At 39.7% G+C, this 13667-nt stretch overlaps 1 protein-coding gene across 2 annotated transcripts in view; it reads left to right on the top strand.

The window, feature by feature from the left end:
• GALNT9 (polypeptide N-acetylgalactosaminyltransferase 9) overlaps window positions 1–12583 on the top strand; it is a 130753-nt gene extending 118170 nt beyond the window's left edge. For both annotated transcript variants that reach the window (XM_059485333.1, XM_059485334.1), the window contains 2 exons: window positions 6500–6667; window positions 7344–12583. In XM_059485333.1, coding sequence (XP_059341316.1) covers window positions 6500–6667; window positions 7344–7490 — 315 coding nt within the window. In that variant the 3' untranslated portion in view covers window positions 7491–12583. The remainder of the gene's footprint in view (window positions 1–6499; window positions 6668–7343) is intronic.
• Window positions 12584–13667: the final 1084 nt, after the last annotated feature.

Genomic DNA, 13667 nt, shown 5'->3' with positions numbered 1-13667 from the left:
GAAAATCCCATCATGAGTGAGAAACCTTGAACTCGGAGAATATTCAGAAGAAACAAAGAGTAATTGGATGTATTTGTGTTGAGTATGGCAGTGTAATTCCTGAGCTGCAAAGGCAAATGTCTGGCTTTGCTCCAGTCTTGTCAGGTGCCTTTTCCAAGGTTGTCCAGCTTGTGAATCCATACTTTGAAATTGCCAGTTAGGAAAACAGAAGGATCACATTACTTGTTTAAATAACAGGGATCCACTGAAGATTAATTAATTTAGGTAGTCTGTGGGAGTGAGCAGTTCTTCTTGCTATAACATGACTTATTCATGGTACCTCTTTAATTTAACTGTTCCTTGGTCCAGCAGGCTCTCGGGCAGAAATTATTTATCAAGCTGCTGATTTGATTCCCCAAGTGGGCAAAAAGTTAAGCATATATTTAACATCAGCTTCAAAGGGAATTAAGAATATCCTCTAAGACTTTTCTAAAATAGGTTTCTCTTTTTTTTTTTTTTTGGTCATTCCCTGTGCATATTATTATTTTCTTTCAGATGTCTGAAGATTTAAAAATGACATTTCTTCTTTCCATGCTCATAGTGATTTTACTCATACAAGTTGGATATTATTTAAATCCAGGACTTGAGCTTTTTCTGAAATGAAATTCTTGTTTCTTTTGAGGTAGCATCTGAATCAAAACTATATTAATGAACATTCTCATGTGTAAATAAACTCTGACCTTATCAGGCTTAACAATTATCCAAGGCTCAGTCATGCATTTATTGATTGGGAGTCCTGGCTCATGCATCACCACGGAGGTGAAGTGAGACAGACAGTAATTCCTGCTGGCACAATGTCCACCTTTGGCAGGATCATTATGGGCTATTTGACTGACACTCTCCTAGCAGAGGTGGAAGGAGCAGCCTTTGAGTAAGGTAACAAAATGGCATTGCTTAAATAGATGTAAATTAGCTTCTCAAGAAGACTCTCATTAGAGATGTCAAGGCGCTCAGAGAGAGCTCAGTCTCCTGCTCCATCCTAATCGGAACAGAAAGTTGCAAATTTAAGTCCTTCCTGAAAGTCCCTTAGCAACATCTAATCTCTGTCATGATGTTCTAGCACTTAGAAGAGTAATGAAATAAATGGTTCTGACTGTAATTTATTTTGCAATTTAAGTCCTTAACCTACTTGTTTGCGTCCATGATTCCTGTTTCACAGAGTAGGCTTTGACTTTGACTTCAGGAAGAAAATAGATGAGGGCATAAGTTACAGTGATTTTTTTTATTCCCTTTAAAACAAACAAACCAACAAAAAACAGGAAAAGAGTTTTCATTCTGCAAGAAACACCAAATGAAGGCAGAAGTGATGTTTTATCTAAGTTGAGTATTTCACAGACAAGCATGGATTGGAGCCACTCAAATGCAGCCAAGTTAATTAATGATTACACAGCTGGAAAACTTCTATAATCTCACCACAATTTACAAAATTAATTCAGTGTGAGAACCACAGCTGCACAAACCCTAATCAAGGATATTCAAGCACATAGCACAAAAGGTGTTGACAGCAAGCGTTTTAATATATTAAATAAACATTTTTTAAGCCCCTCTTCTAATCAGGCTGGGTGAGCATAGTTGTCTGCTGCATTTAGCTTTCCATTTCTGACATGTTTCATCTCAAGCATAGGACATAAAATACCCCTACTGAGCTGAGATTTGGGTTATTAGTACATGTCTACTGAATATAAATTCATATAAATATGGAACTCCCTTTCCCCAGTTGGGTTATCAGTGTTGTTCATATGTCCTACCAACAGGAAAGCCTCTCCCTGTTTAGCTACAGCCCTGTTTGTTTTTCATACTCTTCAATTCTGACAAGCAGATTACCAGTGATTTTAGTGTACACATGGTTCCACTGAAACCCACCCAAGTCAGGTAGGTGTTTAAAGAAAGCTGAGTTAGGAATAAGATTACTGTTCATCTGTGAAAAAATGTTCTTTTTCTCTATGTCCTACCTTTCTGTTTCCCTTGGATGTTGTTGTCCTGCATTACAGTGGCAAAATAAAACCACTCCACTGTGACTGCCTTTTCCCTATGTGTATTTTCAAGATCAGTTTTCCCCATGATAAATCACATCTTTGTAATGATATCAGCTTTTAAATTTCTTTATTCAAACAGGGACAAGCTCTTTTATGGATGCTCTGGAATGCATTTAGCCTGAGTTTACATCAATTTGGTTTAATGAGTTTGACTTGAGCTAAGTCCTTGTAAGCTAACAGCTAAGAATATCCAGACAAGGTTTTGCATCAGTCTGAGTCGATTTCAAAACCTATTTTACAGCAAAGTAGTGTCCTTTTTATATGTGTTCATTGGATCTGAAGTTTGAGTCTAATGGCTTTCAGGAAAAAAACATTTGCAAATACTACTGGGAGAAACAGTCCAGGGCTACAGAAGATTTGTAAATAAAGAAATATATTTGGAGGCTTGAACTGCTCTGCATCTGTGTGTGGCTTCCATTGTGCAATCAGCTGCAAAGCCCAGTGGTATTATACACTTTTGTTGTAAAATAAATTAAAAAAAAAAAAAAGTGAGATTGTGAGGACAGATACAACACCCCCAAAAGTGGAACATGTTGTTCTGGAAGCTTCATAGAATGGTTACAGGACACACAGGTTTTGAACCATCTGAGAACACTGCACAACCCCAGTGGAAATATTCACTGTCTCAGAGCCTGCCTTGAATGCTGTGATGTGGAGCTGATTATATGGTATGTGAAGGAGAGGAGAACATAATGAAATATCATCTTGGGATAGAAGGGCCAGGGTGAACAGCCCCCTTGGCCACCCTCCTCCCTTCCCTTTCACAGCAGAGACAGGGGAGGCTCTGCAGCTGTGAGAGACAGAACTCCCTCTGCATTGAGAGCAACCAGAGGGAAGGGAGAGCTCCCTGCTCGGATCCCTGGGGCTGCAGCTACACAAACAGAGTGAGAGGAGATGAAAGGCTCTGCTTAAGCTGTTGCTAGAGGCAGGTATTTAACATTTTGCTGGGTAGAGCTGTGAGTGCCCAGATTTGTGTGCAGGGCAGCAGGGTGGATGAACAGGTGCATTCTCCACCTGCAGGAAGAGGTGGGTGGGATTCTGGAGCAAACATGGAAGTTTGATAAGCTGTGATCTGTTTGCCTTGAGGGGACAGGTATTCTGGAGATGTAGGGTGTTTGGGATTCCTGCATTGCTCAGTGTTTCAGTTCCTGTGTCAGCTGACAGCTTGCCTTAACTGCAGGGCTGAGGAACCATTAAAGATTTCCTTTTGCCTGGAGAACAAGAGTGAGAGAGAGAGATAGAGGTTAAATTTAGTGTGGAAAGCTACCTGGCCCATCCTAGAAACTGTTTCCTACAAACAATTACCTGCAATCATTTGGTGCTTTTTTCACTTGGCTGGAAGTTAGCAGGAAAGGATTTTTGGAGTCAAACCCTCCAGTTTAAAGCTGCCATTTTGTTACCACATTAATATTCCCGGAGAATCATATTCCATAGACAGCAGCACTGACTATTTTTGATCCACGTATGGTGGCTTTGATAAACAACCTTTGACATCTTTTGCATTCTGCTCAGATTTCTGAATGTTGAAGGGAAAACTGTCCTATCTGCCATCAGTATAGCAGATGGTATCTGGATTAGATCTTTAGTATTTAATAGAGCACTTGGCTTCAGTGTCATTTGAATCCTTCAGCTCTTCCTAGATAAAAGAGACAAACTGAGTGAAGGTCCATCCCAAAGTGATGTATAGAAGTGTGCTTCTGTTCTGCAGCTTGCAATTTGGAGTGTGTAGATATCAAAGGATCTCAGCCATCAAAACTTGCGCAGATTTTTTTGGTTTTTTTAATTCATAGGATTTAACATTTCTTAACAAAGGGAACTTTGTAATTTGATTCTGGCTGGTTGGCACTGGGAATGGATTTGACATCCATTGTGTATCATGCCCACAGTCCTGACATAAATAGGAATTATTTCTTTTTGGATGCGTTAATGACACTTAAGATCAAGTTTGGACACAGGATGTATAATTTTCATTGGCTGTATCCCAGTTCATGCTTTCTATCCTATAGTATAAGCAACTTATTTTAATGCTTATTTTATTTTCACAGTTTATGTTGTCTCTAGGAAGTTAAAACAGGAATTCTTTGGAGAAAGATGTTATTAATCATATAGTAGTTTCTTGAACCTTAATTTCTGGTCTGATTTTGCAGAAGCAGGCTCTACAGCTTTCCAATGTAATATGGTCTGAACTGAGATAATCCTTTATGGGTGGGTTTTTTTCTATTTCTGTTTTATTGTGGAATAAGCCTAAGTTTTCAAGACTGTTGGAACAGCCATAAAAACTTGACAGAAAGTGCAGATTCAGGAAATTAGGCCCATGCTGTTCCATTTGTCTCAAGATTGTACAGATAAGAGTCTCCTGCACGGAGCCATCCCTGACCCTGTTGAGCTGTAACACAAACTGCCACTTTCAATACTGCAGATAATTTAGAATAGAGTTAATGTATCTTCCACTTCTAAAGCCTAAGCAGGACTGGTCCTTTCTGCTCTGACAGGCTGCTCTATAACAAAGTGCATGGCCACTGTGACACAGAGCACATGGAGCTCTGGCTACTGAGATTCTGATGACAAAGAATGTTTCAGACAATTTTAGTACCAGTACAGAAAATGCTGCTCATCTCAAAAAGGAAAATCAGTCCTATCCTACAGAGCAGATAGCCCATTATAAACAGTGCTTCTGATTATCTACATAAGGCAAAGCCAACAAGCTTGTGGGGCAGTATTTTGGGACTACAGAGAGATAATAAGGACTGCAAGATGAATACATTTTCTGGTCAGTGTTTCAGCCATACCTGCAGTTCATTTGAATTCTGCTGAAAAGCCATTAAATAGAAGTGTGAAATATACAGTCTGGTTCTATTTAAGAAAAAAAGTAAAAGACAAAATGTTGTGTTTGATTTGCAGTTTTTTAAACAGCTCCTTTTTATGTGAAAAAACAAAGTTAATTTGTCTGACCTGGCAGTCCCTTCAAATTTTGAATTATTTTGCTTGCTTGAGCTTATTTTACATATGTCCCTCCTAATCTCAGAGCGGGAAAAACTTGATGAAGTGTGTCCAGACTGTGCCATGACAAAGGCGCTGTTCATAGCCAGAGCATCCTCATGTGGTTATCTCTGTGATGTAGGCTCTCTTCTACCTCTGTGCTTCACATGGCTGCTCTGAGCAGAAGTGGCAGGTGGGAAAATGAACACATACTATGTCAAAGAGCATCTGGTCTGGGAGCAAGTAGACCATGCTCTTTTTACCACCAGCAAGAAATGATTATTCACAGCATGATTCTTCTGAGGTTAATAAGGATGGCAGTAGAAAGCCAGACTCTAATTTGAGTTTTTTTGATTGATTCTTAATGATATCTCACACACTGGTCAGTGGCATCCAATAAATGGCAGGCACTTCTGACCTTCCTTCCCTTTCTTGTTAAGTAAGTTCAGCCATATAACAGCAATAGGAGCAGACAGGCAGTGAATTTCCTGGGTGGTAATTGCATTTCTTTGGTGGCTCAGATCCTCACCCTGCAGCATCCAGACTGACAGCACACCAGCCACATAGCTGACTCCACTCTGCAGTCTTTTGGCACCTGGCTGTTGCACTTTCAGAGTAGGAAAGGCAAAATATTATGGTGGTTTAATGACTCTGGGTTTAAGCACAGAAGTGAGAAGTAGATAAGTCTGATTTGATGTATTGGCCTGCTGCCAAATTAGCATCGTGCATTTTTGCTTTAATGTGCTTTACAGAAAACTGAAATACCAGAGTGTCATTCTTTATTATGTAGGCCTGAAGCATATGTTAGCAAATTTGCTGCCATTTCCCTCATGGTTTCTTTTTTTCCTCTCATATTTTTGGATATGGGTTGCATGGCTGGATTTTTTTCAGTAATGTTTATTTACAAAAACTAATTAGACTTGTTGCTATCAATAGCCTCTAACAGAGCTCTTAAGAACAAACTGCACGACAAAATTGACATCGTGTCCTTGTTAAATCAACTCCTGCTGAGTGGGCAGGATTTGCATATTGATTACTTCACTTCCTTGATTGCCCTTTTTGCAGTGACATAGTGGGTGGGGAGTGGTGGGGAGCAGAAGTGTGGGAGAAGGGGATGTTGTGCTCTAGTTTATACCAACATTACTGAGATTTGCCCTTGAGCAGCATGTGCCAGAACCAATGTGCAGAGTGGTGGGGAGTAGGAGTATGGGAGAAGGGGATGTTGTGTTCTATGTTTTACCAACATTGCCAAGATTTGCCCTTGAGCAGTGTGTCCCAGATCCAGTATGCAGAGTGGTGGGGAGCAGAAGTGTGTGAGAAGGGAATGTTATGTTCTGTGTTTTACCAACGTTGCCAAGATTTGCCCCTGAGCAGCATGCCCCAGACCCAATGTGCAGCAGGACCCAGGGCTCCTCAGCAGCTCAGAACTCTCCTTTCTCCCCCAGCTCGTCCGCTACAGCTCGGAAGGTGTCCTGCAGCTGGGGCCCCTGGGCTCCACCGCCTTCCTGCCCGACTCCAAATGCCTGGTGGACGATGGCAAGGGCAGGACACCCACCCTCAAGAAGTGTGAAGATGTCCTGAGGCCAGCACAGAGGTTCTGGGATTTCACACAGGTAAGGAAGAGCTGAGGAAGCCTTGAATTAGAGAGGGATGATGCCAAGGAGGTCTTTGGAGGGCTATACCAGGAATTCCCCCCAGTACTTTTTAGAAATAGTCAGATATGTTTTCCATAGATCATGTGCTACCCAGGAATATTCTTTCATTATTAATAGAAATTTTGGGGTATGATTTCTAGGAATTTTTGCTTATCCTGTTTTGGAGTATTCTCAATTTCCGTCCCGATTGTCAAGAATGTGCTTGTAATTGTTTTTTAGCATTCAGAACTTTTCTAGAATTTTTCTAGCGCCTCTATAGGCATTTTTTAAGATCTAGAATCTTCATTTTTAAGACTTTCAAAAGCATTATTACAGTCTCTGGGATTTCCTGTTTCTTGGGCTCTGTAGGGATTCACTAGTGCTTTTTAGAGATTTTCTAGTGATTTGGGGGGATTTTCCCAGCAATTCCTAAATGTACAATTATCAAGGAATTGTTGTGGTACTTTTTATGTATTAACTAGCTTTTCCTAGGAATTTCTAGAACTTTCTGGGCAATATATCACTGATATATATATATAGAAATACGTTTTATAATGTTTTTTAAGGATTTACAGATCTAGCACTGTTTTTTCTAGTCTGTTCATCTTGTGTGTTCCTTCCTTAATCTTTTTTTTCCCACCTTTTTTTTTTCTAGAATGGTCCAATCATCAGCAGAGACACAGGCCGTTGTCTAGAAGTGGAAATGTCAAAGGATGCAAATTTTGGGCTCAGATTGGTCGTACAAAGGTGCTCGGGGCAGAAATGGATGATTAGAAACTGGATCAAGCATGGGAGGCACTGACTGTGGGGCTGAGGTGCCTCTCCTGCTGCTGTCCATTGCTCAGTGTGCCATATCTCCCGAGGCATTTGTCTTAAAGCAAATTAGTTTGAACAGGTCTTGGCTCTCAAGAGTCCTCCATCGTTGGTCATTCCAAGGAAAGAAAGAAGAAAAAGGAAAGCAGACACACACATGCCCTGTTTGACTTTTCCTTGCTTCAGCAGACGATGTGGGAAGATTAACGAGAGTTTTCTGTTGATTTGGAAATCTTGTGAAGACCAGAACACAACAGGAAAGTGGATTCCTTAAGCTCTCCTAGAGGAATTGACAGATCTTTCTATGCTGAGTTCAAAGGAGACATCCCAATACTGCCTCAAAAAGAGAGTTCTCTGATGGGTAGCTTTTTAGCTTTAAGTTTTGGACTGGTGCACAACTCCTACGGTGAATAATTATGTGCCTTTTTTATTGTACTTCGTATAAAAGAGGACTGGAAAAATCCTACCTTTTCAGCATGTCTGGTTCGTTGTACTAAACAAGAAGATCTGTAAATAACATTGGAAATATATTATAATATATGATACATTTCAAGGTTGATTGTTTAGGAGTCTCTGTTTCTAGAAAGAAACTGTTCTGCAAATGTTTACAGGTGGTTCTCAACCTTTGAGCTGCTGGACAGCAGCATTTTAGAGACCTCTTCTAGTTAGACACAGATAAATGTTGAATAGGTAAAATAGCCACAAGCTCCGTTATATTGCCACATTTTACATTTGTTGGCTGTAGAGACATCACAGTTTAGCACTTGGATATTTGGCTCTTCTGAGGCAGTAAATTCCTGGTGGATGGATGGATTTCAGGAGGCCTCAGCTGGCCCCAAAGCCCTGAGTGTGTGTCCTGTCCTGCAGGTCACTGTTGTGTTGTTCCGGAGACTGCCTGGAACAAGAATGCTCCAAATCCTCCTTATTCTGGAAATAAGTTGACTGGCTTAGGTGCCATCTGTGGAGCTTAAAAACTTGGATCTTCCATTTTGTTTCCCATCCTGTGAAAATGTCAAATGTGAGCAAATATGCTGTGTGAGCACTGTCTAGACAAATTTCCTGAATAAACCAACAAAGTCTTTTCAGCATTTGAAAAACAAACACAAGCCTAGTGATAAGAAGGCAAGTTAGAGCAAGAGGTAGGGAGCATATATAAATACTGTTACTCTGAAATATAAATATTTTACTCTAGCTGACCCATTGGCAGCATCTTTGTAAACCTGAATTTAATAATGTATCCAGTGGTTCATGCAGGGTCAGTGCATATGGACAGAGCAGTGACAAGGTTTTTTCCAAAAAGCTGTCAATATTAATGAGCACTGTCATCAGCAGGTTTTGGATGCGGGTCTGTGGCACACAGCTTTTCTGTACAGATGATTTCAGTCATACTGAAGGAGAGACAGAGATGGTATCTGTTAATTTCACAGTTTAATATTTTATAGTTTAAAAAAAAATTGTTTTGTTTTACTGAGCCAGAGAAATAGATAATTGCAGTCACTGTGGTACTGTGAATCTTGGTGATCTGTTCCTTGAATAACTTTTGCCATTCCTATTTCAAGGCATGCTGAGCAAAATTTAATGGAAACAAAGTTAATTTTTCAAGGGCATGGTATGTAATAAAATTTTTACTTTTAACATGCAAAATCCATCAGGTCTTTTCAAGTCTTGGTTGGCATCTAGAAAGCATATCACTATGTTTTGCTCCAGTTTAATTCTTGAAATAGAGTGTGCAAGATGCAATACCAAGCCAATTCTCCTGGAGTTTACTTGTGGCTAATTGCTGATCTTTATTCATGTCTCATGGACCAGGTTACACGTGAGCATATACTAAAGAGTAATTCTGGGTGAGATTCTAGGTACAAAAATACTTAAAATTCTGTGTTTGTGGTAAGTTGAACACAACCTTTTGAAAAGTGTAATAAGACCTGCAGAGAGAGTAGCATCTTTAATAAATCAAGCAATACTGTATAAAACCACAGACAATCTCAGTATTCAAGCCTTCCTGCAGGTCCAAAACAGGTAGGAAACTTCAGGCTAAATAGGGATTGGGAACAGCTGCCCTGCATTTAACCTCCTTATGTTAAGCTATCAGACAATTTAAAATTATATTTACCATCTATGCAGCAGATGTTGAAGGCTTTGTACAGGAGTGAGTTTGTAAGTGAGTTTTCATCTTCTCTCCAAATACAATTTCCACCTTTTAAACTGTATGAAAGCTTTATTCTCCTTTTGTTTGCTCTGATGGAGTTTTACTCCTTGAGGGAGGTGAGAAAGCAAAAGAAGGAAAAGATGGTTTCACCAGGTGAGATTTTGGGGGAGTAACAGGTCATTCATACCCATTTTAAATCTTTCCAGTGAGTAAGTGCTAACTATTTTATATGAACATGGCAGGCAGTGGAAATTAATTATATATCAGTGTGACCTATTAGAGTATGAAGTTGCAGTACTGAACAGAAGCAAATATGTCATGTGCTTTCTTTTTCCCTTTTATTTTTCCTTGTCTTGAATTAGCAATCTACATTTGATCCTTGGTTAGCCCCTTAGTGGGGCAGCAAGACTTTCAAACCCTGGGTAAATGAAAAAGGAAAACTGAATATTTAGAGGAACTTAAAGTTTAAATCTACGCTCCTGAAACAAATCTGGCATAGGCAGTTTAGGAGCTTTGAAACTGAGAGGACCAGATAGATCTGTGTTTACTGACAGAGATGTCAAACCTTCATCTGACACCACCATGATCACAGAGAATTGGGTTTCTTGGAATTTTGCCCCTCAGGGCATTTGACTGTGGCCACACTGTCTGAGAGTGGTCAGTCCTGGCAGGTTTGAGTGCCAAGGCCGCCAGCTGCAGGAGGCTTGCAAGAACCAGACTTAGGGTACAAGAAGGAAAACAGGTTTTTGTGGTAGATAAATGGCTTTGAGATTTACATAGTAACATAAAAGAAATCAAATTAACTCTTAAAAGGTGGAGTTGGTATTTTATGTGATTGTCATTTTTTTAAGACTTGCTGGAACAATTTCTTATATTTGCAAAACACATCTGTTGGATTAATTTTACTTTATTCTTTATCTGTATGAACCACTGCTTTGGCTGTGGTACTAACATGGTGACTCTGCATGTGAGAGAGTCTTAAATATTCTCTCGTCAAAGGAATAATAATAAAAAAAGCCTTGAGTATTATCTGTTTTAACCAAAGTCTATGGTTCTTTTGTCAGTATTTCACCCCTTAGTATAATCTGAAATCCTGCTTAATGGTGTTCAAATTTTCAGTCTTGTTTCCCACAGTGCAGCATTCTAGATCTCATGAAAAGTATTCAATGTAGTGTAATATGCCTTGTGGAGAAAATTCAGATCAAAGGTTTTCTATGCTATTTTGTTTGATTTAGAGGATTATGGAGCTAAATACCAGGTCATAGGACAAAAGAATAGAAGGTAAGAAAGATCAGCACACCAAAGAAAGTCGAGCACACTGTTGTGAAAGCCAAACCAGGAAAAATATTATTTTCTAAGCATATTAGAGTCCCTAAAAATGAGTTTGAGTCCTAAGGTAATAACAGCTTTTTCTTTTTTGAGAGCTATAGACTATTTTCCAAGCTGAATTTAATTTTGGTTTGGTTGAATCTATTTGTTCCTCAGCCAGAGCTGTCCTCTAGCCTTACTGGCTTGCTGGTTCCTGAGGCAAGCTCCAGTGGGAAGGAAACAAGAGAAACTTGATGCTTTGGAAGGACCCACTGGATTCCCCTTCAATCATGTAAGTTCTCTATTGTGCTCACCCATCAGAACTCTTCAGGCCTGTTCCACATGCAAAAAACCAAACTAAGGTTGCACAGAAGTTTTTTGAGACCAAAATATGGAAACAAACAACTGCTCTTCATACATATTTTCAAAGTGTTGAAATGTTTCTCTCAGTTGAATTAATAATTCGGGGTTTAATGTATCTGAAGATGAAGCCTTCATGGTCCTTCATTTACAGTCCTTTTCATTGGCCTGTCCCTTTTAAAAAACTGATCTAGTAGATGAAAATCTCACTTGCCATGTGACAAGGGGTGTAATCTATCTGACACAGGATAGCTGCAGTTTTAAGTACTTAAGTCATAGCTAGTCAGATTTAATGAAATAGCACCAGTCCTAATCTGTTCTTTAGATCAATTACACCGTGTGTAATTCCTTCAGTATCCAGTATTCATTTGAAATGGTTCATTACCAGCCACACAAAAGTGCATTGTGGCCAGTTTCAGGATCCAGGGAGTTGGGCTATAAGAAATACAACAGAAGTTGTAGTTCAGAGGGAGTTTAGCATATTATTATTCAGATAGGGCACAAATGCCTTTGTTTTTCATGAGAGGCTTTGGGAGGAAGAACAACTACAAGAATTCACTTGATTGAAGGCGTTTCTAACAATGATGTTCTATTTTTTCCTGCTGCTATTTTGACTGCCTGCTTCTTAGTGCTGATCAAAGTCAATGGTAGAGGTCATAGCACAGATAAAAGATGGTGTTGCAAATTAGAATATCTAGCTAACAGGCTGGATAGAAACCAAGGAATGATCAGATCTCTAGATCTAGATGCCACCACAGGAAACTTAATACCCAAAAATTCTCTTTGGAAAGAATCCCAAACTACAGTGACCTCTTTAGTGCATTATAATGGATTTCAGAATGGCTCCATAATAAGATTCAGTGACTTACTTTGCAAAGGCATTAATGACATGTAAACTAAAAGGTATTGAGTTCAGGGGTTGTCCTAAATAAAAACAATGGGGTTTGGCCAGGAATGCTTACAAATACCCAGTGAAACAATATATGGCAACCTGCTTTTGAAAAACAATTTCTGAATCAAGAGTGAAGAGTGTCTTCAAAGACATGTCAAAGCATTGATTACTTTTCATAGTATTAGTGTTTCCTATTGGCCATCAACAAGTGTTGTGCAGTTTTCAAACTCTTTGTAATGTTTAATTTTAAAAAATTGCAGCAACTAGAATGCAAGTTGTGACTGCAAATATTTTTTCATTGTGTGGCACATCATCAAACCAATTTGTATTCACACTGAAAAAGTTAATAAATTACTATGCATTTTACTGCTGACACGAGCTGCATGTTTTATCATTGTACATTTGGACACGCATATTAAAATTCCAAGATTCACACAAAGGAAAACTAGAATAGCAAAGCATATGGGCATTTTAAAATTTAAATTGCACATATTGTGTTCTGAAAGGCAGTCACCACGCACTTGTAAGAGACTTGGCCCTGGGGGTGCACAACCAAAACTGGATTGATAACAGTGCAGACTAATGTCATCTACATATCCAGCACCTCATTACTGCAAACAGTCAATAATTGTTGTTTAGAGATATGAAATAGGATGCAGGGAAAATGTAGAATGATCCTTTCACCATGTATGTCCCCCTAATTTCTCAGGGTAAGGCCTTCCCAAGATAGAGGCTCTACACACCATCCCAACCATTAGATTTAATGACACTGGGGCTGTATGTATCCAATCCACTCAGAGCTCTGGGTATCACAACATCCTGCTGTAATAAATAGCACAGTTGCTGTGAGTCAGTACCACAGCCTCTCATTCCATAGGATGCCCTGTAGTTCTCTTATGGTGTAAAGCTGTGAATAACTGCTGCCAACTCTTTTTTAACACCCTTTTTCATTTGACCTCTGTCATCCTGTTTTAAAATATATTGCTGAACTGACTGTCATGCTTTTTTTTGTGTGTCACCAGCAAACAACTTTGTAACTGCGCAAGCAGATGGTCTGTGTCATCTCTTGTGCTGGGTGATAGCAGGGTGAGAACCCATTGGGTTCCTGAACTGTTCAGTGGGATAAAACATACATTGCTGGCTTTAACATTGATTTTGGATCTCAGCCAGGCTGTTTCTCCAGTGTGTATGACAAAGTTTGCAATTTGTGATCAAGGAGAACAGAGCATCTGAGAAAGGATCCAAGCCCTTGTTTCATTCTTCCGTGCCCTTGCTGCTCCTGCTGTCAGGAGGCTGTGGAGCACCCAGGATTACAGCTGAGTGACCAGGATGGGACATGTGCCCATGTTCCTGACTCTCTTACACCCCTCTGCTCAGCTGAATCAGCTGGGTGACACCTGAAAGCCCAAGCTTTTTCCTTCCCAATTTCTGCAAGGACAGTGACTGCCTTAGTGGAG

This window comes from Ammospiza nelsoni, chromosome 18 (genome assembly GCF_027579445.1).
Source record: "Ammospiza nelsoni isolate bAmmNel1 chromosome 18, bAmmNel1.pri, whole genome shotgun sequence".
Taxonomy (NCBI): domain Eukaryota; kingdom Metazoa; phylum Chordata; class Aves; order Passeriformes; family Passerellidae; genus Ammospiza; species Ammospiza nelsoni.
The sequence above is the reverse complement of the archived record's forward strand: the minus strand, read 5'-3'. Positions and strand labels throughout refer to the sequence as shown.